The 21,453-nt window shown below is 35.8% G+C and overlaps 2 protein-coding genes, 1 long non-coding RNA gene and 1 other non-coding gene across 5 annotated transcripts in view; 2 read left to right on the forward strand and 2 right to left on the reverse strand.

Annotated features, from left to right (window-relative positions):
* Positions 1-757: 757 nt before the first annotated feature.
* On the forward strand, positions 758-11,781 carry si:ch211-256m1.8. The gene is made up of 4 exons (XM_001335646.8): positions 758-804; positions 5,437-5,884; positions 5,964-6,362; positions 7,397-11,781. The coding sequence occupies exons 2-4, from the start codon at positions 5,438-5,440 to the stop codon at positions 11,273-11,275; spliced, it is 4,725 nt and encodes a 1,574-aa protein (XP_001335682.4). The 5' UTR covers positions 758-804; position 5,437; the 3' UTR covers positions 11,276-11,781.
* A 1,462-nt stretch (positions 11,782-13,243) lies between these two features.
* trnac-gca (transfer RNA cysteine (anticodon GCA)) lies at positions 13,244-13,315 on the reverse strand. Its single transcript has one exon. It is a non-coding gene; the product is annotated as a tRNA-Cys (tRNA).
* Positions 13,316-13,449: 134 nt separating this feature from the next.
* Positions 13,450-16,468, forward strand: mpst (mercaptopyruvate sulfurtransferase). Its single transcript, NM_001089346.1, is given in 2 exon segments — positions 13,450-14,126; positions 15,491-16,468. Coding segments are annotated over 2 exon segments (891 nt in total). The 5' UTR covers positions 13,450-13,537; the 3' UTR covers positions 15,793-16,468.
* The window catches only part of LOC141381198 (uncharacterized), a 63,227-nt gene continuing 56,076 nt past the window's right edge, over positions 14,303-21,453 (reverse strand). For both annotated transcript variants that reach the window (XR_012400985.1, XR_012400986.1), the window contains exons 5-6: positions 17,719-17,848; positions 14,303-15,766 (exon numbers count right to left, since the gene is read on the reverse strand). This is a non-coding gene — a long non-coding RNA (uncharacterized lncRNA). The remainder of the gene's footprint in view (positions 15,767-17,718; positions 17,849-21,453) is intronic.

Here is a 21,453-nt window from a genome sequence, read left to right on the forward strand (position 1 = left end):
TGTGCTGCTAGTAGGAGACACAGCACAAACACGACAAAAATCATCACCGCACAGCACATCACATGACAGTTTTTAGCTCTCAACGTCCGATAAGGAAAGCTTCAACCTTCTGACACCACCTGACGCCTAGATTATATTAATGTCACACTATGATATCCTAAATCTGATGAATGAGATTATAAAGCAATACTGAGCTAATTCAAATTCAAACATTCATTTACAGAACAAGCAAAATAATGGAGTGGGTTATTATGTAAATGAATGTGTTGAATGAATGAAAGTGTGTGGGATATGATATTAAAAATTTTGTCAGTTTTCATTTAAAAAAAAAAAAAAAAAAAAATATATATATATATATATATATATATATATATATATATATATATATATATATATATATATATATATATATATATATATATATATATATATCCTCATTAAACACTGAGTTGCATTAAATATTTCTTGACAATCTTGAAAGTGTGTATGAACACGGCTATAAAATAAGTAGCCTCTACAAGCATTCCTGGAAATGGTCAGAAATGATCAGAAATTGTGTATAGTTTATAGAAACTTTAAACTTCTGCTTTTTTATTGCATATAAAGGAATGTCAGTGTGACCATCTGCCTGTTATACTGTCCACGTCTATTGGGAGACGGGAAATTAAATTCCTTAATTGGAATCACTAGGTTCAGATTACAGCTCTCTTCTTGTTTGTTCACTTCAACAAAAGCTTGTTGCATTCTAGCTCTCATCGCATTTACTAGTCCACATATACTTTTGGAAGTCTTTACTGCCCTGAGGTGAGTTTAAAGTTTCTATATTGTAATTTGTGTGTTGTTTTTCTCTGACATTTATTTAGCAACAGGTTAGTTGAGAAAATTTCAATAAGATTGCACTGATTATAAGAAATGAAGTTATGTAGGTTTTAATTAATCACTGTCAAAGTCACTCAAAATGCAAACCATGGACTGGATTGTTAGTGAATCACTACATAAATACAATTTACTTCAATCGATAATATTTTCAAACCCATCAAAATGAAAGTAGATATAGCAATTTAAAATTTGAAGATTAAACTACTAAGGTTTGACTCTGGAAGCTCATTTATTTGACGTCATAATGCTGTAAATACATTCTGAGCTATATTGTGAAAGTATATCCTCTGTATTTCCCCTTTCTTTAAAAAAGTGCTTACTGGAAATATGCAATCATACCTAAAATTGTGTTTGTTGCTTGTTATTTAAAATAAATTAAAACCCCACAGTTGTTGAGATTTCGTAGAGACAGCTTAATTATTAAAGTTCAATCTACTTAAATTTGTTAAATCTGTAAAGTTAACTTAATCGATTTTTGTTAGAATAATATGAATCAATCGTGTGTAACCCTGCATTTTTTTTTACAGTGTACCAATAAACATTTAAATATTAGTGATATATTATTATTACAAAAAAAATACATAGATACAGTGCTCAGCAACTATAGGTACACCCCTAACAAAACTAGCTTTTAAATTCATATTTTTTAAATAGGAAGCTACAGTACACAATATTATATTTGTGCATATACATTAGATTAGTCAGTACTGAAGCCAAATCTGGAGCTTTTCAAACAAGATAACTTATGATAACGGTCCAAAAACTAGTACACCCAAATTTATATATTATAAAAAAATATTAAATAAAAATTTTAAAAAGGAAAAATCAAGTGAAGCAAAAAAAAAAATTTTTTTTTAAATTAAAATAAAATTTAGTTGGAATATTTTTCTTGAATTTAATTGTATTATCTTTTAATGTCTAAATATGTTTGGTGACTAAAATATTACTTGAATAAATGTATCTGTTTACTAACTTTTTTTTTTACTACAACAAAATAAATTGCCTATATTCACTGAGATATTGATAAAAATATTATTTTTTAATGGGTATACTGAGTTTTGCTGAGCACTTTAGATATCTCTTTTTTTTAAAGTCCATTACATTGTATAACCTTAACTTTAACTTAAGCTTTTTTGATTTTTCATCTAATGTTTAAATTTTAAAGCTGCTTTGGAACTATAATTAGTGTGTAAAGCACTGTCCAATTAAACTTAAATTGAACTGATTGATTATTGTTCTTTTTTGACAGTCGTGAAACACGTGGTACAAATATGTCCTGGCTCCATGCATGATTGGTTAAAATTTTTAAAAACATTTGACGTAAACATTTCATACACATTAATAAATGAGAAGTCTTTGAGTGACTCCAATTATGTTCCTTGCAAAAAATATTTCTCAATTAAAAGATCACAAGATGGTTTGCTGGTTTTGCTTGTTCAGATGATTTAAGCTGTTCTTTTGAATGTTATTTTGAATGATTTTGAATAAGTGGTGTATGAGTGGTGTGTTGGTTTTAGCTGGTCTAAGTTGATACAGCCTGTTCAAACTGGTTTAAGCTGTTATATCAGATTGATGAACATGTTTTGCATAAATTTAATACTGTAGGAAAAGTGCATGCAAAGATTTGAGGTTGATTATTCTAAAAGAAACTATGTTAAAACAATAAAAAATATAGATTATATATCATTAGGTCCAAACATCCACACAAAAAACTACTGCAGTCAAGGAATTGTAGTTGGGTGTTGCTCTGATTAAAACTGAATGAATCCAACAGTAATCAATGACATCACATGATCCATGTTGCCTACAGTGAACTTCCATGTCACTATGGTACCATAAATGGAAAAAAGAAAGACCCATTATTAGATGTACAAAAAGAGACACAGCGTGATTCAATCAGCCAAAATCCAATTAGACAACCAGGGGCATGAGGCATATTCCCATGACAACTGGCTATACAAACAGCATGCTATATTGATTACAGCCACACGCTCAAGAAGTAGCTTTAGCGAAGTTCGTTATGGAGTATGTGAACGTTTCCAGTCTGTAAAGGTCATAAAGTCACCCAATATGTTAATAGATGCATCTTATGTTGCCACTGGCTTGCTTGGTTTGGTACTTGTGGAGCTGCGCATCACTTGATTTGCTCTTCAGTGTTTGGACTTTCAGCAGTAAAAATTAAACCACACTGAATTGAACTGAACTTCAACTCTGAAAACTGGACTGACACCGTTTTAATTCACTAGAACTTCTATGTTAAGCTGCTTTGACACAATCTACTTTGTAAAAGCGCTACAGAAATAAAGACAAATTAAATTGAATTATGTCTTCAAACACATTGCTGGATATAAGCCAATTTAGTAGGCCACGTAATTAAATCAGTGAATTACACATGACAAAATCAGTCACGTGGCACATGTGCCGTGTGAAAACACACTGTGATGTAATCATTCAAAGATGGTATTAGATGGTATCACATGACATTATTGTATAAATATAACTGAAATAACAATTCTACCAAGTTTTAACCCTTTATTGGATGAAGAACCATGTATGGCTTTATTTTGTTTCATAAAACAAGTCTTGTAATAATCCCCAGTAACACTCAGGTTTTTTCAATCATTATTTCAATGATGGCTACAGTATATAAAGGGTTATGCACCATTCATTTGGCTAATATATTAATACAACGCATTGCTTTTAGAAATCTGAATCTACATCACATTCAGATTTAGTGTCACCTGTATAAAATACATGTCATATACTGTATGCAACATATATTTCAATATAAAAATAGCCACACTGTAAAAAAAAATTAATTACTTTACGGCAGCTGGAGTGCTGGAAAAAAAAAACGTAACAGACAGTACATTACCGAAACTTACATACATTTAAATTTCAGGTAAATTTATGTAATTTACAGTCTGTTATTTTATGACAAATGTCTGTAATTTAACAGCAAATTTTTCAACCATTGAAATTACATGTTGAAATATATATTTATATATATATTTTTTTATTCTTCATATATGGCCATAATTGTATAAATACATTTAAACATATGAGCATACTATTTGTAATTCAAATGGTTTTTGCAAAATTTTAAAATGTTATATATGACTTATATTATATATGTGACCTCAAAATATAAACTTGTGTCATAAATGTCATTTACATATATTTCTATGTTTTTTAATGTGCTCTATTTATTTTTTCTTCTAAGAAATGTCTTCATATGGACAGAGACATATAATAATTGTTAGTTTTGCATGTGTGTGCCTCCTAGTAAATATGTTCTGATCACAAAAACTACCCACCAACAGGGCTAGATTAACCTAAGGGCTAGGTGGAGCTGAAGCGGAAGGAGGCTCTTGATTGGCTGATGAATTAATTTGCGCAGAGAAACGCCTCTTTGCGGTATGCTTTCTATAATGTGAAGTATTTTCTTTCGATTTGTTGCTGTTCATAAACAGTTACACCGCTAAACTGGGGCCCGGAGTGGCTGTAGCCCAATCAGAATATTAAAAAGCCAATATTGAATAGCCTTGCTTTAGTAACCCATAAGGGTCACCAGATAACTATTTTTTCTTAGGACAGTTCCTTAATTTTGACACTAGTGCGAGAACAGTCCACTCAAAGGTAGGATATCCAATTTGATGGTAGAACATATTTTAACCAGTATTCTTCATTGACTAACATGTACTTTTATTAACAGAAGTCAGGATAAGTGGATTCATCCTGAATAGACTCATACCTAAAGCAATTTTTGGAAATTAGGATAATGAATTTTAAAGGTATCCCATCATTACGTATTTATGCTCAAGTTCTAAAGAAGCTGCAAAATGAAAAACCACATCTAAAATATTTATTATAAAGCAATAATTTGGGAAGTATTGCAAATAGTTTTTGTTTTACTGATTTTGCCACTTTGAAGCTCATATATGATAAAATATTATATATTATAATACATTTTCTAAAATAATATTATATATATATATATATATATATATATATATATATATATATATATATATATATATATATATATATATATATATATATATATATATATAAATATATATATGTATAATGAAAAATAATATAATACATTTAATAAAAAAAAAAAATATTATAATTACATATAAATCAAATGTTGAAAAATTATATAATAATATTACTTGGTAAACTAATAATAACAATAATGATAATAACAAAATGATTAATATTATTATAAATAATAAGGGCAAAAATATATTTGTGATATACTTTTGTGAAGCACAAAATAGCCGCAAAGCCCAATGTGTTCTTAATCCAGCCCTGTCCACCAAGGCATTTTAAAACAATTAATGAGCATGAACACACCACTAAGTATCTAGACTAGTTCTAAGTCAGTTCTAAGTCATTTGAAACGCTTATAATACAGGCCCAACAGTCAACTTATTTTTTTAACTTGAGAATAATAAAAATAAGGTTAAAGGTCCTAAGTTTAAAGAAAACACAGTAAAAACAACTTTACCATATGGTCTATTGTTTTCTACTTTGTCCTCTACTCTACAGGATGGAGCTACCTAATTATCCCATTCCAGATCTGGATGTTACTCTCCAGGAGGCGAGCCGGGTACTTCAGCTCACCTTAAACCCTGAGCAGTACCAACACTATAAAACTGCTCTGCTTCAGCAAAGAGATGCACTTCAAGAAGTCCAAGAACACCTAAAGAATCATGCCTCTGGACGTGAAAACTGGGTGACTGAAGAATTCAAAAAGCGGTTGCTTTCCTGTTATGATCCCCTGCCCACTTCCACTGCTATTCCTTCTGTCTTGCCCTCTTCTAAGCTAAAGGGAGATCTGGCACAGATAGAGCGGGCTACAGCATTGCTGTGGGCAGTTGCTAAGCTGTACAGTGAACCATGTCTGGTGGAAGGGGATGTGGCAACTGAGAGAACGCAACAGTCACAAGTTTTTGGGGCTAGTCGCTTGCCAGGCAAGAATCAGGATGAACTAAAGGTGAAGGTTAAATTAATCCAATTTTTACCATGTTGATTTAATAAAAAACTAATCTATTTGAAACATTCTCTTGTTTCAGACATATCCAGACAGCCTTCACACCATATTGACCTGTCGAGAGGGTATATTCCCAATTCAAATTTTATGGAAGCCAAGTTCAGGGGAACCTGTTTCTCCTTTACCTCTCAATGACATCCACAGCCAACTGGTCCATGCAATGAGTCACCAAGCAGCAACCCCTGAACAAGACCCATCCATTGTTTGTGGTCTGTCTTCTCTAAATCGTCAAGCCTGGCATTCTGTAAGAATGGACATCTTAAAGGCAGGCGGAGAAGCTGCAGCTTCACTTGAAATGATGGAAAGTGCCATTCTCGCTGTTTCCCTGGAAGATAGTCCAGCACCTGCTGATCTTGCAGAAATGCTTAATACCATCCGGCTAGGAGAGAAAGATGGGAAATGTTTACGATACTATGATAAGGTATGTAAAAGCAAATTAGGATGTTAATAATGAGCACCTAATCATTATTGTGCTAGCCGATTTGAATGTTATCACTCGATATAATGGGCATTATCAGAGGTTATCAGCTGATAGATATGGGCCAGTAGGGGCCTTCTGCACCGGCTGATCATCCATCCACATGGTTAATCAGCTATAGATCACATATGGCTGCAGCCAGAGGTTAACAAGAATTACTTATATTATTTATTAAATTTCCTATTAATTGTATTTAATAATGTCTACCCCTACCCCAACACTAACCCAACCGTCACAGTAATGTAAAAACAGATCTAGAGTCTTCTCTATTAGTATAGCTGATTAACCGCAATAATTATTTATATTATTTCTTTAAATTTGATCAAAACCCCAACCCTAAACCCAACCATCACAGTAATGTAAAGCCAGATATGGATCTGGAGTCTTCTCTAATAGTCTAGCTGATTAACCAAGTGGATGTATGTTAACTGTCTGAACTGAACAGTATGTGCAGAAGGCCCCTACTAGTCCATATCTATCAGCTGATAACCACTAATGATGCCCATTTAATCAAATTATAACATTTGAAGCGGTTGATTGTGCAGACTTAAGCTGAACTTTCCAAAATTAAACACTTTAAAGGGATAGTTTACACAAAAATGGAAATTCTGTCACTGCTGACTCACCCTCAACTTGTTATAAACCAGTTTTAATTTTTTTCTTCTGATAAACACAAAAGAATTCCAGAAACCAATAGCCATTGATTTCCATAGTATTTCTTGTTTGTTTGTTTCTGATATGGATGTCAATAACTACTGGTTTCCAACAGTCATAAAAAATCTTCTTTGTGGTTCAACAGAAAAAAATAAATTCATAAAGGTTTACTGACTCATGAGGGTGAGAAAATAGTGAGTCACTTTCGATTTTGGGGTGAGCTATCCATTTAAATAATTTCTTATTGCAATGCTTATTGTTATTGTTCAAACATTTAGAAATAATTGGCGGAATGATAAACATATTTGTATCTTCTTCAACAGGTGGTTAACTTGGTGGTGTTTAAAGATGGCCAAGCAGGTATGCTGTTTGAGCACAGTGCCCTGGATGGAATGGTAGCAGGACTTGTTGTTGAACGTCTGTGGCAGCTCTCAGAATCTGAAAACATGGAAATGATAAAAACACAACCCAATGGTTTAGCTCCACTCTCAAAAGCTGGTTCACTTCATCCTAAACCCCTGAATGTGCCACTGGAAGGCATAACTGTGCCAGAAAAGTCTGTTTCGAGCCTTCTACAATCCAGCCAGTCTGTCATGACTTTTGAAGTTTCATCTTACCCAGATGTGTTTACAACCTTGCGGGGTCTCAGAGGTTTATATGATGCATGGATTAATTTTACTTTGCAGCTGTCCTTGAGGCAAACACTGGGGGATGCAGCTATGAACCTTATCATGGTAACACCAACCCACATGCGTCACTTCAAACATGGCCGTTGTGATCCCACATACTCCACAACTATGAAATCTCACCAGCTTGTTATAGCACTGGCATCCTGCATTGGCCCAGACAACATTCCCCAGTACACAAATGAGCTTTTCAGGCTCTTTCACCTAGCCTTTATAGAGCACAAAAACCTCATAAAAGCCACAAAACTAGGCTTTGGTGTAGGGCCTCATCTGGCAGCCCTTCGCAAATCTATGTCTCAAGATAACCCACTCAAAAAGTTTCTTGACCCTTTTGGGTGCCCTTCAATTTACTTGACTGGATCAGATCTGATGGAGGGTGTTGAGTGTGCTGTAGGCAATGTGTATGCTTCAGACCAGCTTGCTGTCACATATCTAGGAAGGAAGGACAAAGTACGTATAGTGCTGAACGGGAAGGGTACATTTGCCAGTGTCCTGGGAAATCTCAGAGAAAGATTTGAGCTGAATCTAAAATTAATCATGCTTTTGGCACTAAGGTACGCCATTGCTGGGCAGATGGGTGCCATTGAATGTCTCCTGCAAGACAATGAAGAAAAACTAGTAAACGGATCTTCAACCGAGGATGAAATTAAAGCTGTGGAGCAAAAAAACTCCAACAAAAACATAAAGCCAGATTTTACTTTGCTGATCCATGGTGGTGCAGGAGAGGAAATGATGCTGAATCAGAAAGTAGTTGAAATCATTGAATTTGCTCTTCAAACAGCTCTAACTCTTGGAGCACAAGTCCTTTCTCATGGAGGTAGTAGTCTGGATGCAGTACAAAAAAGTGTTGTTGCGTTAGAGGACTGTTTCTTATTTAATGCTGGCAAGGGATCAGTATATAATCGAGATGGGGAGCAGGAAATGGAGGCCACAATTGTGGATGGACATGGGAAGAACTCTGGATCTGTGGCTTGTCTGCGAAATGTAAAAAACCCAATAAAAGCAGCCCGTTGTGTTATGGAAAAGAGCGTCCACTCACTACTGATTGGAGAAGGTGCAGAAGAGTTTATAGAAAGTGTTGGAGAGAAAGAAACAACAGTGAAAGCAGACTACTTTGGCACTGACCTACGATTCAAGGAATTAATCATGAAGTCAGGTGATGGTAAGAATAACCATCCTCAAACTGTAGGAGCAGTTGCACTTGATAAGTGGGGCAAGTTAGCAGCAGCCACTTCCACTGGGGGTTTAGTTGGCAAGTGGAAGGGCAGAGTTGGTGACACTGCAATAGTGGGAGCAGGAATATATGCTGATGAAAAACTTGCTGTGACATGTTCAGGTGATGGGGATGTCTTCTTACGCCAGACAGTTGCTCACAAAGTAGCCAGTTTATACAACCTCAAAGGCTACAGTCTCAGACAGGCTTGTCGGGAAGTTATCTATAATGATCTGGAAGAAAAGTGTGCAGGAATCATTGCTGTTGACCATCATGGTGAAGCTGTAATTGAAACCAATGCTGGAGTGATGTTTGTTGGCTCAATGGTCAATGGGATTCCTAGAACTGAGGTTTTGAGACCTATGAAGGGAATTTGTAATGTGATTTGGGAGACTGATGAATTGGTAGCTCACCTACAGTCTAATCCTTGGACTCCAGGAGCTACTGTTCTTACTCGAAAGAGAATGAATGGACCTGGAAGCATCTTTCAGTTGGTGTTACCTGACTATGTTGCAATTATGCAAGGGGCACAGGCTGTTGCCAATCTCCTTTGTGAAAAACTTGGTGTGCAACGCTGTGCCCTTGTGTCCATGCCAGAACTCGACAAGCCTGCTAACATCAAAGTGTTGCCCCTCCATGGCCTAGAACCCAACTGGAAACCTAAACTAGCTGAGGAAATTGAGTTCAATGCTTATGATCCTGGATACTGTAGCTCCAAAAGTGGTCCACGGTGTGAAGATAGCCATCTTGACCAGGTACAGGAGAAGATTCGTTCTCGACTCCCAACACCCAATGCACCTGCTTGCTTTGATTTCCATGGGGACCTTTCTGATGATGGCCTTTTCCCCCGCATTATTCGTGGTGAAGAGCAACAGTGGCGCATCTGGGAAGACAATGAACATGTAGCCTTCCTAACTCCTCTTCCAAATACACCAGGGCTTACAGTTCTTGTGCCAAGAAAACCACATACTAGTGACATCTTCAGGATGAATAAAAGCGACTATACAGATCTAATTGTGGCAGTACGAAAGGTTGCTCATCTTCTACAAGATGCAATGAATGCCCGTGGTGTGGCTATCATATTTGAAGGATTTGAAATTGATTATGCCCATGCAAAACTGATTCCATTAGTTCCTCAGACTAATGCCCCAAAACCCCCAGCTGTGGCTCCTCAGTTCTGTCCAACTTATAAAGGATATGTAACATCAGTAGATGGTCCCCCAGCAAATGAAGAGGACCTTTCAGAGATCCACTCCAAAATCACAAAAACTATTCCCCCTCAGTCCTGGCAAGACCCCCTGACTCATGCCTCATCAGCCATCAACAGCAAATGGTATCGCAATCTCTTTCAAATCCAAAACACCCTGTTTCATAGCACAGTGGAGTACTTCAACAACAAATGCAAGTATGGTTATGCACTGACACCAATCACGACAGACACAATTTCCTCTCCAATGGGTCTGGGGTCAGACTCTGAGCCCGTGTTTGTCAACATGCTAGGCCAAGATGTGTATCTGGCAGACTCTATGCAGTTTGTTTTAGAGTACTTCCTGAGATTTCATGATGGACTTCCTGGGGCTTACTATGTATCCCCCAGTTTCAGAGGGGAAGATCCTGATGCTACACATCTCAACCAGTTCTACCATGTGGAATGTGAGCTCCTGGGTGACATGGATGTTGCCATGAGTATAGCTGAAGGCTATGTTGCCCATTTGACAAAGGCAATGCTAAAGCAACATTCTGACATTATCTTAAACACTGCTGGTAAACTCTCTCATGCCCAGGAACTACTTAAGAATTTAGAAGGTCCCCTTCCAAGAGTAGCCTTGGATCAAGCCATTCACATTATGCCTTCCTCCGATTGCCTTGAGTGGGTTCAGGAGGGACAACCACAGTTTGGTAGGAAGCTAACTCGAAAGGGAGAAAAGGTCCTAATTGAGAAGTATGGAGGTGCTGTTTGGCTGACAGAAATGGACCATCTTGGAGTGCCTTTCTACCAAGCATATATCGAAGATTCAGGCCAGAGCAAAGCCAAGGCAGCTGACCTTCTCTTGGGCTTAGGAGAGACGGTAGGGCTTGGGGAACGTCATTCTACACCAGACATGGTACGAGAGGCCTTACAACACCATGCTGTGCCAGAGGACTCATACAAATGGTACATCAACATGCGTCAAGTCATGCCTCTTCTTACAAGCGGATGGGGTATGGGTACAGAGAGATACCTATGCTGGCTTCTGCAGCACAATGATGTCAGGGACATGCAAATCATACCTAGGCTGAAAGCAAAGAAGTTTTTGCCTTAAATGGTGCACATTGTCCTTAAATGATTTATCATGTTCATGGACTTTCAACATTTACAAATACTCAGTATTTATATCGACAGTTTTGTAGCATTACAGCTTGATCTAATGTAAGAAATAAATGGAAAATATACTCTCAAGAAGAATCTTAGAAATCATGTTTCAAATGGTTAAATGTTTAATTTTCTAGCAAAAAGTTTTGAACTTCCTTGACTGACAGTTAAATATATTCACAAATGTAAAACAGTTTTTATTTCTTCAATGCATTTACTGACATTGTTTTAGTTAAGATTAAACATGTATTGTAAGAACTTATGAGCCTTTAAAGTTTTATAGAATTGTAATAGTGCATTTATTTATCAAGACAAGTATTACTTTGCATTTTCTTTCTTATCTGTTAACACTTTCTTTGTGCTTATATGAATGCATTAAAACTTGCTTGCTGATTGCTAAAACTGTATTATTTTACAACATTATTTCAAGGTGATAATAAAAATGCATAACAATAACCCTTAATGCCTTTCTTTTTAAAATCATTTTTATCATTAAGTAATCTCAGTACCAAAATCAAGATTAGATATTAATCATCATCTAAAAATAAGCCATAAAATCCCTTCTTTCACAACTGCTAATAAGTGTAAAACAGCATTAGAGCTGTGCTAAAACTTTCGTTTAATTGTCATGACCAACACTCACTCCTACAGAACTGCATACCTTCTACAAACTACCAATAAATATTGTGACAAACTACAAAATAATAATAATAATAATAATTTCACAAACTGACAACAACATTTACTGAAAGAAACCAGTGCTTCTTTCTCCAACTCAAAAAAGTCACATAGGGGAAATAAGCAGTGACAAAAATCTATCCGACAACTTATGGCTTGAACCAGAATAATTTGATAAAATATTTTAGGATATAACTAAACAAATCTTAATAAATGAAACAGATGCCCTTTGGAAAATTTGCTGTTATTTTACTCACCTTTAAGTCATTCAAGATCTACAGCGGGTGCCATTGTTTCTAAGTAGAACATTAAAAAAACTCTAATCATTGGTTGTTCATAAAATGCAAGTAAACATCTACCAAACAATTTGAGAGTAATTAAAAACACATATACAGGCAAAATAAAATGAACACCTGTAACTTTTGAAGATACATTGAGGTCTTTTGAAGCAAAACAATCATTTGTGTAAGGAACTGAGCATTATTTACAACATAATTCCCTTTAGGGCTACAATTAAAATGGTCATATCTGATGGCCTCAGGATGAGCAAATTAAAACCAACTATTCATTTTTACAATGTCACTATCAATTTAAAAAACACAATTCTGAATTAAATGCAACTTTCTCATACATGTCAACACAATTTTACAATACTAGTTTTATATATATTTAATTGCATATTAATTAAAAAAATTTGTGAACTATAAGTTCAGAACTAGTATTAATATATTAGGCATAATATATATATATATATATATATATATATATATATATATATATATATATATATATATATATATATATATATATGAGGTTATCTACTTTTAATGCATCAATTCTATTCATTCATGTTAAATTATTTTATTTAATGTTACAAAAATCCTACTTTAGCTTAAAAATTTAATGTTGCACATTTATAATACAAGCAAGTCAGTTATTTGCAAGAATATTGAAGAAAAACGAAAATAAATATGAAAGAATGTAAAAACATTAAAGCTCAGTATCTAAGGGGCGATCTGTCATAAAAAAACACCAAATCAATCTATAATCATTTCCTATTAAGTGTTTCTTGCTAAATACCACTGCAATGCAAAAGACACTGTGAATGCAATTAAAAGATGATTGAAATGTCTTAGAAAGGCCACTGTTCTGCTTTTATCTGATTGCAGTGTGTTTAAAAATGTTAGCAGATCACTAGAAATTCTTAAAAGTCACAATTGGGAAAAAAACAGATATTACCAGGGGGCACCCGGATTTGAACCGGGGACCTCTTGATCTGCAGTCAAATGCTCTACCACTGAGCTATACCCCCTCGCAGAGGAAGCGGGGATTTCCATCCCACATATCCAGAAGGTTCATAGTCGTAAATAACGTATTTAATAGTAAAATGTACATTTTAATAATAAGAACCTCATTATTGTCATTTTCTATCGTCAAAAAATAAATAAATAAAATAGCCATTTCTAACCCTCTGTGTCGGTGTTATCTGTTCGTAATATAGACGGCTGTTATCCCGCAGAGGCGCATGAGTGTAATGGCCGCTCAAACTAGAGCTCTCGTAGCGGCCCGGTGGCTCGCAGACGCTGTCAAAAGCAACCGAGTGGGACCAAATCTGCGGATATTAGACGCATCATGGTATTTACCAAAAATGAAACGTAACCCCAGGGCTGAGTTTGAACAAACGCACATTCCGGGAGCCTCGTTTTTCGACATCGACGAATGTTGCGACAAAAGCTCGGAGTTTGATCACATGCTGCCTACCAAGGGCGAGTTTGCAGACTATGTGGGTAACCTGGGTATAGGAAACAACACTCATGTCGTCGTTTACGATGCCAGCGACTTCGGTTCGTTCTCCGCACCGCGGGTTTGGTGGATGTTTCGAGTGTTTGGGCACAGTTCGGTGTCGGTTCTGGACGGTGGCTTCAAGAACTGGTTAAAAGAGGGTCATCCTGTTTCCCAGCAGTACAGCAAACATGCGCCTGTAGACTTCAAAGCGTCCTTTAAAGAGTCATGGGTCAAAACTTATGAAGACGTGTTGAACAACATTAAAACTAAGGAATTTCAAGTAGTGGACGCCAGAGCCAATGGGAGATTTCGTGGGGTTGAACCAGAGCCAAGGGCAAGTACGTAAGGATTGTTTGTTATAGCTGTTATTGCATTAATTTTTCTGCAAAACAATGTGCCAATAACTTTCAAAATTGTAAATAAAAACAAATAAATAATCGAAACTCTTAAATCAGGGGACACTTTCTAAAACCTTTAACTTTGAATTGTTTGTTTTGGGTATTTTTTTTATTCTTGATTAAAGCATAAACTCCCTTAATTTTGATAGCTACATTTTCACCTAACAAGACTTAAAATCACATAAGTGTATCTTTATTTAAAAATATTTTGATTATAATAACAGGAAAACATCTCAAAAATATACTTCTGTGTTAAATCAATTTCATCTGCTCAGTTTTTTGTTTTCTTAATATCTTACAAACAGAAATATCCAAAATATTAAATGTCATTTAAATGTTTGTTAATTCACTGACGAATGTGCTAATGGTCAAAGTGACAGTTGAGATTTTTAGCTAAAAGCTACAACTATGCAAACCTGTTGCTAGGGGGGTTCGGGTGGTTCGAAAGACCCACCCCTCAGTGACAAAGGTCCAAAATGAGTCCCAAACATGAGCTAACTTGTCCTATTTTGACTGCTGCACCATCATAAATTGTAAAAATTGCCCATTAAAAAAGGCTTTACGACAAGCAGAATGCTCTGTTGGCAATCGCTTTTGTGTGACTTTAGCTAATCAGTTTTGGCCTATGCAAACTATATATTTTTTTTATTAGTGCAACATCCAGCTGTGCAAGAAAACATATAATCTGATGTAAGTGAGGTCATCCTTCGCTACTGTATTGTTTTTAACTAGAGAAACATTTTACAATTAACTTTTATTCTAAATCTTGGACCTTATTCTTGAAACACAAAATTACAGATAAAAAGGTGTGAAGCACCAAAAACGGCCCATCTTATAATTGTTTTCAATATTAATTTGGCTATTGTTGTTATCCATAAATTTTCATTCAAATGTCCTTTTTTTTTTTACAAGAGAGGCTAGAAAAATCATCAAGCTCTTTTATTGTGATTATGTTTTCATTTATTTAAATTTTTATTTGAATATCCAAATTCTAACTGAGAAAAGTTCTGGCTAGTTTGCTATTTGCCTAATAAATGACAATACACTCTCAGAAATAAAGGTACGTGAGCTGTCACTGGGGTGGTAACTTTTCAAAAGGTACACATTTGTACTTGAAGGTTCCATATTGGTACCTCAAAAGTATACATTACAAATTTTAAGAAGAACACATTTTTACTTAAGTATTAATATGTACCCTGTGATCACATTTATATCAATTTGTACACAGAAATACACCACTGTAAGATCAAAACTTATTTGTCAGAAATGCCAATATATCATTGGTTTTTATTTTCTCACCTTAGACACAGAGCCTGGTCACATCCCTGCATCACTCAACATGCCTTTTCCAAGCTTCATGGACCCAGAGTCAGGTCTAGAACGTCCGGTGGAGGAACTAACCAAGCTCTTCCAGCAAGCTGGAGTTGACCTGCAGAAGCCCTTCTGGGTGACCTGTGGCTCAGGTGTAACAGCCTGTCACATCGCCCTCGCTGCTCACCTGTGCGGACACCCGGGGGTCAGTCTGTATGATGGGGCCTGGTCCGAGTGGTTCACCAAAGCTGCACCTGAACACATCATCTCTGAGGGAAAAGGAAAACAGCCATGATTAATGGTGTCTTAGACCCATGCGGCACCTTTTCATCAATAAACAACTGATGACCAATAGAATCACTAGACTTTTAAAAAAATCACTGTGTTTTTTGTACTAATATTGTTTAAGAACTAAAGTCTATTTCTGGTTACAGTTATTTACACCTTGGAAGGGTGTTAAAATTAGACATAAGTATATCATTATGCTTTACCAATTCATAGCTCAATTAAGCTGCCAAATATCCTGAATTTATGGTCTGGTCACTTCAAAAACTTTGATTACTATATAATTGTCCTAGTCAAAGTAAAATAGCATTGCTTATTGTAAACATGTGATGCATATTTGTGTCACCTTAAATAATTTGGTGCTTTTAACTAAGGCTGATTAGTAAGTGATTTACGGGTTATCGATTGGAAGTGTTTCTAAGTTCAGTTGTTAAAGACTTATGTATTAAAGTAAGTTTTTATACCTGCATATCTAGGTTAAAGTTAATGTCCTTGATTTGAATGGGCCTAATGACCTTTGATTGTAATTGTCAAAACCACCTACAAAAATAATCTATTTACAAGACTGTTATTATATCCATAACATTAAGTTAATTTTCTTGTAATTTGTCTCATCAGATATTTTTCTGGCAACATGCGATTGATCTGTTACTATTTACTAGTTTTATAAACAAGTAAAATCCAAGTAATTGAACCCAGTTGTTCTGTTTTCTTTTAATTTTTTTTAAGAAATGTACTCTAAACACATTACTCGTCTTGTTAATAGTTTTTTTTCTGTCCGCGTGGTGGCGCTGTCGTGTTGACTCAAGACTGATGCAGGAGCGCAAATCCTACCTAGAGCAAACATCATCCGTTTGAAGGAAAAACTCAAATTAACTCGATGCTTGAGTGCAGAACTTGCAAACTATTCATTGAGTTTGTAATTTTGAATATGATTACAAATTAGAATCATACTATTCATGAAAGTCATAGTGCCATCTAGATTTTGTGTTGGACAGCAACAAAACTACGAGATTTGGGAATGTGTACCAGGAAAAGCAGGGCTAATAGTGTACTTCTGAGTTGTATAATAGATTCTAGAGATGATATCTTAGTTTGTTTTTACACATAGTTATTCAATATATAAAATTTGTTCAGCAACATATCTACTACCCCTTTTCATATTCATATTTCCATGCATAATTGTAAGTTTGTCTATATATGTGGTTATTAAAGTAATATTTTATTTAAATAAAATATGAGTTTATCTGCACAATATGGAAGACAATGTGGGCCAAAGCTTATCAAATCTAGATTTACAAAACTGACTAGATCAATGTTCTACTAATTAATCCACACAAGCTACACAGAAAAAAAAAGTTTAAGTATAAAGTTTAATCAAAATGTGAAGACCAACACTGGACTGACTGCCCACTATTCAATGTTCAGTTTAAGCTGGAACTATGTCACACAAGTAAACACAATAGGAACTTCCTGTTAATGTGGTCTAGAAACCAAACACAGGACATTTGATAAGGTCAGCATTCGTCAATGTGTCAGCAAGCACAACAGCCAATCAAACTGCTGCAGTTGTATTTGCATATAAGTCCAAACATACAAGTCAATACAAACATCAGACATCATGTTTTTTAATTGGAGGATTTTCTAACGGTCATTTTGTGTTCTAGACTCTTTGGGAAGGACTCAGGAGGCTTGTACAAACTGAAAATGCACTTCTAGAATGTGATCCCTTCATCACCACATATAAATATATGTTCTCTCATCTAAAAAAGATGCCATAGCCTGCATATAAGGTGCTTAATAATGTCCTTGCCACCACACTTTATTAAGAGATCCTATTTGTAGAAATCTATTTAATTCTATTTATACTTCCTGTAAAGTTGTTCACCAGCACTTGAAGGTGGCTAAAACAAAGAGAAACCTATCCAATGCAAACCTGCTTCGAAACTTCCATGTTTGTTTTCTATTAAGACGGGTTTGAGCTTCTTCCACCCAAACAGCGATCCTTCAGGTAGAGCATGTCTGTCCATACAGGATGAAGAGAAGGATTGGAAAGCAGCCATTACCTTTAAACGAGTAAGCAAAAACAAACAAACGCATTCAAATTTGTGCAGTTGTACACAACGGTTAAAAAATGTAGGATCTTTTATAATAAAATGTTTTAATCTGATTTTTAAAAAAAACAGTAAAAATTGCAATTTTGTATTTAAAGCCAATGTAAAATCGAAATAAAGTTTTTTTTTAGATTTTAGTATCAGTAAACCAGTCTTAGGGATAAGCTAGAGTACTCCAAAACAGTGACAAAATTCACATTAAGAAGATAAAAACATCCAAAGCTTGCAGTTAATCGCTTTCGCCTAAATGAAACAACATTTTTGTTTTTTTGATATCACCTCATACTTTAGTTTCTCATCAAATCTCCTGACCAATCAAATGCTCTCTAGTATCTGGCACGCCCGCCTCTCTCCATACGCTATTTCTATATTGAGCTTAACCACTCTCACTAGCAGAGCTGTTATAAAAAGCAAATGTTATTGGCTGTTTTTAAAAAAGGGAGGAGCTACCATGTATCATCTTGTCTTTATAGATATAGTTGACTTCGTGCAGCGCATCGCAGATCGATCGAAATCTGTCTTAAAGCGGTGCATGCCGGTTAGAAATTTCGTCTAGCTTGACGCTGCACTGACACCACATGACTGTCACATGTGGCATCAAAGTACCGTGACAGCGCTCAGATCAGACAATGGATTCAGCCGGTGCAGCATCTGAAGAGGGACTGCAGTAACTGCGATTAAGACACTAATATTACACGAGTGGCCGAGTTCACCGCATGACAACAACCTTGTGCGTTTCGATTTTATTATTGGACAACTTCCGCCTCACAAACTTCCAAACAAACAACTTTTTATGGCATCTCTATCTTGTACACATCATGCTTATTAAAAGCCTTCCAATATACTGCAGTAGGCCAAATCCTCTTTTTTGTTGAATAATTTGTTTATAAAGGCTAGATTGTTTGCAGGTTTATTTTCGACCATTTTCATTCAGACTTTTTACTTTATACAGTTCCACATACGATTTAACGGGTTAAAACAATTTTTTTGAGATGTGGACAGTAATTTATGTGTCCCAAGTTGCTAAAACATTTTTAGGACACATATATTTCACAAAAAAGTGAAAGTTGGTTGTTTTTGAGTTATTTAGAGCAAATGCGTTCTTCCGGTTTGAAAAGAAATTTTGAAGCTACGTTAAAATGATTAGATTCTTGTGTGAATTCCAGCGTGTAGACAGGCTGGCTGTCTGTACCGGCAGGTACAACGTGACGTATTTGAGCTTTTAGCATTAATTCATGAGAAAGACTTCCAAGACTTTCCAGACTGCCAATCAGTGCGCTCTAATGTGTATGAGGTGCAACTTCATTAATAACTTCATTAAGCATGATATTGCTTTGAAGACTGTTTTTACCGGTTACAATGTTCAGACAGAAGAGAGACGCCACCTTTTGTTGTCAACTGTAACTAAAACTAATAAAAGAAGAAGAATTGTTTAGAGACATGGGTTGTCAGTGTTGTCTTTATAAATTTGTAGCAACGAAGGTTTTGTTTTCAATTCCCCTATGGGGGCACAACTTGAATCACGTGTGGATTACAATTCAATTCAATTTATTTATAAAGCACTTTAAAAGTTGACCAAAGTGCTGACAACAAAGAGTAAAACAAACTTTAAAATACAAATAAATAAACAAAAAAAGTCAACATCTCACGCTGTGCTAAAAGCCAAATTGAACAAGTGGGTTTTAAGAAGAGATTTAAAAATAGTAATGGAAGAGGCTTGTCTAATGTACAACGGCAGCTCATTCCACAATTTTGGTGCAGCCACAGCAAAAGCCAGATCCCCTCTGAGCTTTCGACTGGTCCTGGGTACACCCAGGAGGAGCTGGTCGGCTGACCTGAGCTAACGAGAAGGTGTGTAGGGACAGAGAAGCTCAGAGAGGTAAAGGGGTTGCAGTACCATTTAGACACTTAAATATCAAACATTCCATAAAAGCTTCCAGCAGTTCCTCACATACAATATCTCGTTTGTCATGGGGGCATGCATGAAATGTTCCTGAATGAAAGTGAAAGTGCCAAACTGCAGTTAAAGTCAACAAATTAATAATTTGGCAAATAATTTGAGTACTGGAGTCCATGTAAACAGTCACTGTCTTTCTCCCCTGCGTCTGTGTTGTTTTGCTTCTGTGAAAATCAGCACATGCTCGAATTTAAAAGTAACATTGATATATCTTGCTTTTTCTGTCAAATTTCCACTGAAAGTGTAGTTTACTTATTTTGGGAATGCCCTTTTGTTTTATATTTTTGGATAGTGGTGAATGGATAAATAAATAAATAATTGATCTCACCATGGTATCTGTCATCATGCAGCAAACTACGAGCCCAGAGGTGTCCGACCTGACAGCCTCGGTTTCAGCTCCGCCCCTGCCGGCGTTCCACTAATCTAATTGATTATCGGCTGCAGCCGTGGTTCAAGTCAAACGCACCTATTGTTTCAGTTCAAATCACACTTCACAAACAAAAAAACATTTCACAGCACTTCACTGGACCTTTGGGTAACCATTTCCATAGTAATCTTTTATGTTCACCGCTGTTCATAAGGCTGTTTTTCTCATTTTTCGGTTGTGACTGTAGATTCTGCCAGCCACCCAGAAGCTACTCAATGAGCTAGCGCAAGAAGAGGCTTATACGATGTAGTAGTGCAACCAAACATCACCTGTGAGCTTTGATATTTTACTATGTCAACTGATACCATGGCCACAACATTGATCATATCTCTCTCTCATTCTCCTGCTGTCAAAACAGGATGGATGTGAAGAGAGTGTAAACAAATAAGCTGAGAGATTTGCTCCGACATACAGGATGCACATGCACAGTCTGAAATCCTGCTGAAAATGTGTTACCCAATAGTGTACATATGAAAATGATTTACTTATTTGTTTTACAGTTACACAAATTAAAGGGTTAGTTCACCCAAAAAAAAAAAATGTCAATAATTACTCACCCTCCTCATTACTCATCAATTACTCATCACTCCAAACCCCTGGTATATGCTCATCTTCACAATACAAGTTAAGATATTTTAGATTAAATTAAACTCCCTTGATATCAATATAGAGCAGGGGTGTCAAACTCTACACAGTCAAACTCACACAGTTTAGCTTCAACCCTGCTTCAGCACACTTACCTGTATGTTTTTAGCAAGCCTGAAGAACTCAATTAGTTTGATCAGGTGTGTTTAATTAGGGTTAGAACTAAATGGTGCAAAACTGCTCACCCCCCCCCCCCCCCCCATGTATTCTTGTAGTATAAGCTACAATAATACATTTGTACGTATATTAAAAAGAAAAAAAAACTATTTAAGTTTCCTCTCCTCAGTGTCAGTATAGAGCTCGCATTCATAAGCACTGTCCGCCGATGTATATACCCCAGATGCCCATGCGTGACCTCCTCTTTAAAATAAAGCAGAGCTGCATTGGAGATTTATGTCAGCAGGCAACCAACCATGACATTCATAAAGAGCACAGTGCTTATGTGAATGTGCCCTCTATACTGACACTGAAAACAACAAACTGTTCAATGGTCATTATGTTTTTGGTTGAACTAACCCTTGAAAATGT

This window comes from Danio rerio, chromosome 3 (assembly GCF_049306965.1).
Source record: "Danio rerio strain Tuebingen ecotype United States chromosome 3, GRCz12tu, whole genome shotgun sequence".
Taxonomy (NCBI): domain Eukaryota; kingdom Metazoa; phylum Chordata; class Actinopteri; order Cypriniformes; family Danionidae; genus Danio; species Danio rerio.

Excerpts from the sequence above, each read along its gene's own strand:
- si:ch211-256m1.8 (XM_001335646.8), top strand. The coding sequence starts at position 5,438 with ATGGAGCTACCTAATTATCCCATTCCAGATCTGGATGTTACTCTCCAG. Across the intron at positions 5,885-5,963 it reads AGAATCAGGATGAACTAAAG|ACATATCCAGACAGCCTTCA; the intron begins GTGAAGGTTAAA and ends CTCTTGTTTCAG. Across the intron at positions 6,363-7,396 it reads GTTTACGATACTATGATAAG|GTGGTTAACTTGGTGGTGTT; the intron begins GTATGTAAAAGC and ends CTTCTTCAACAG.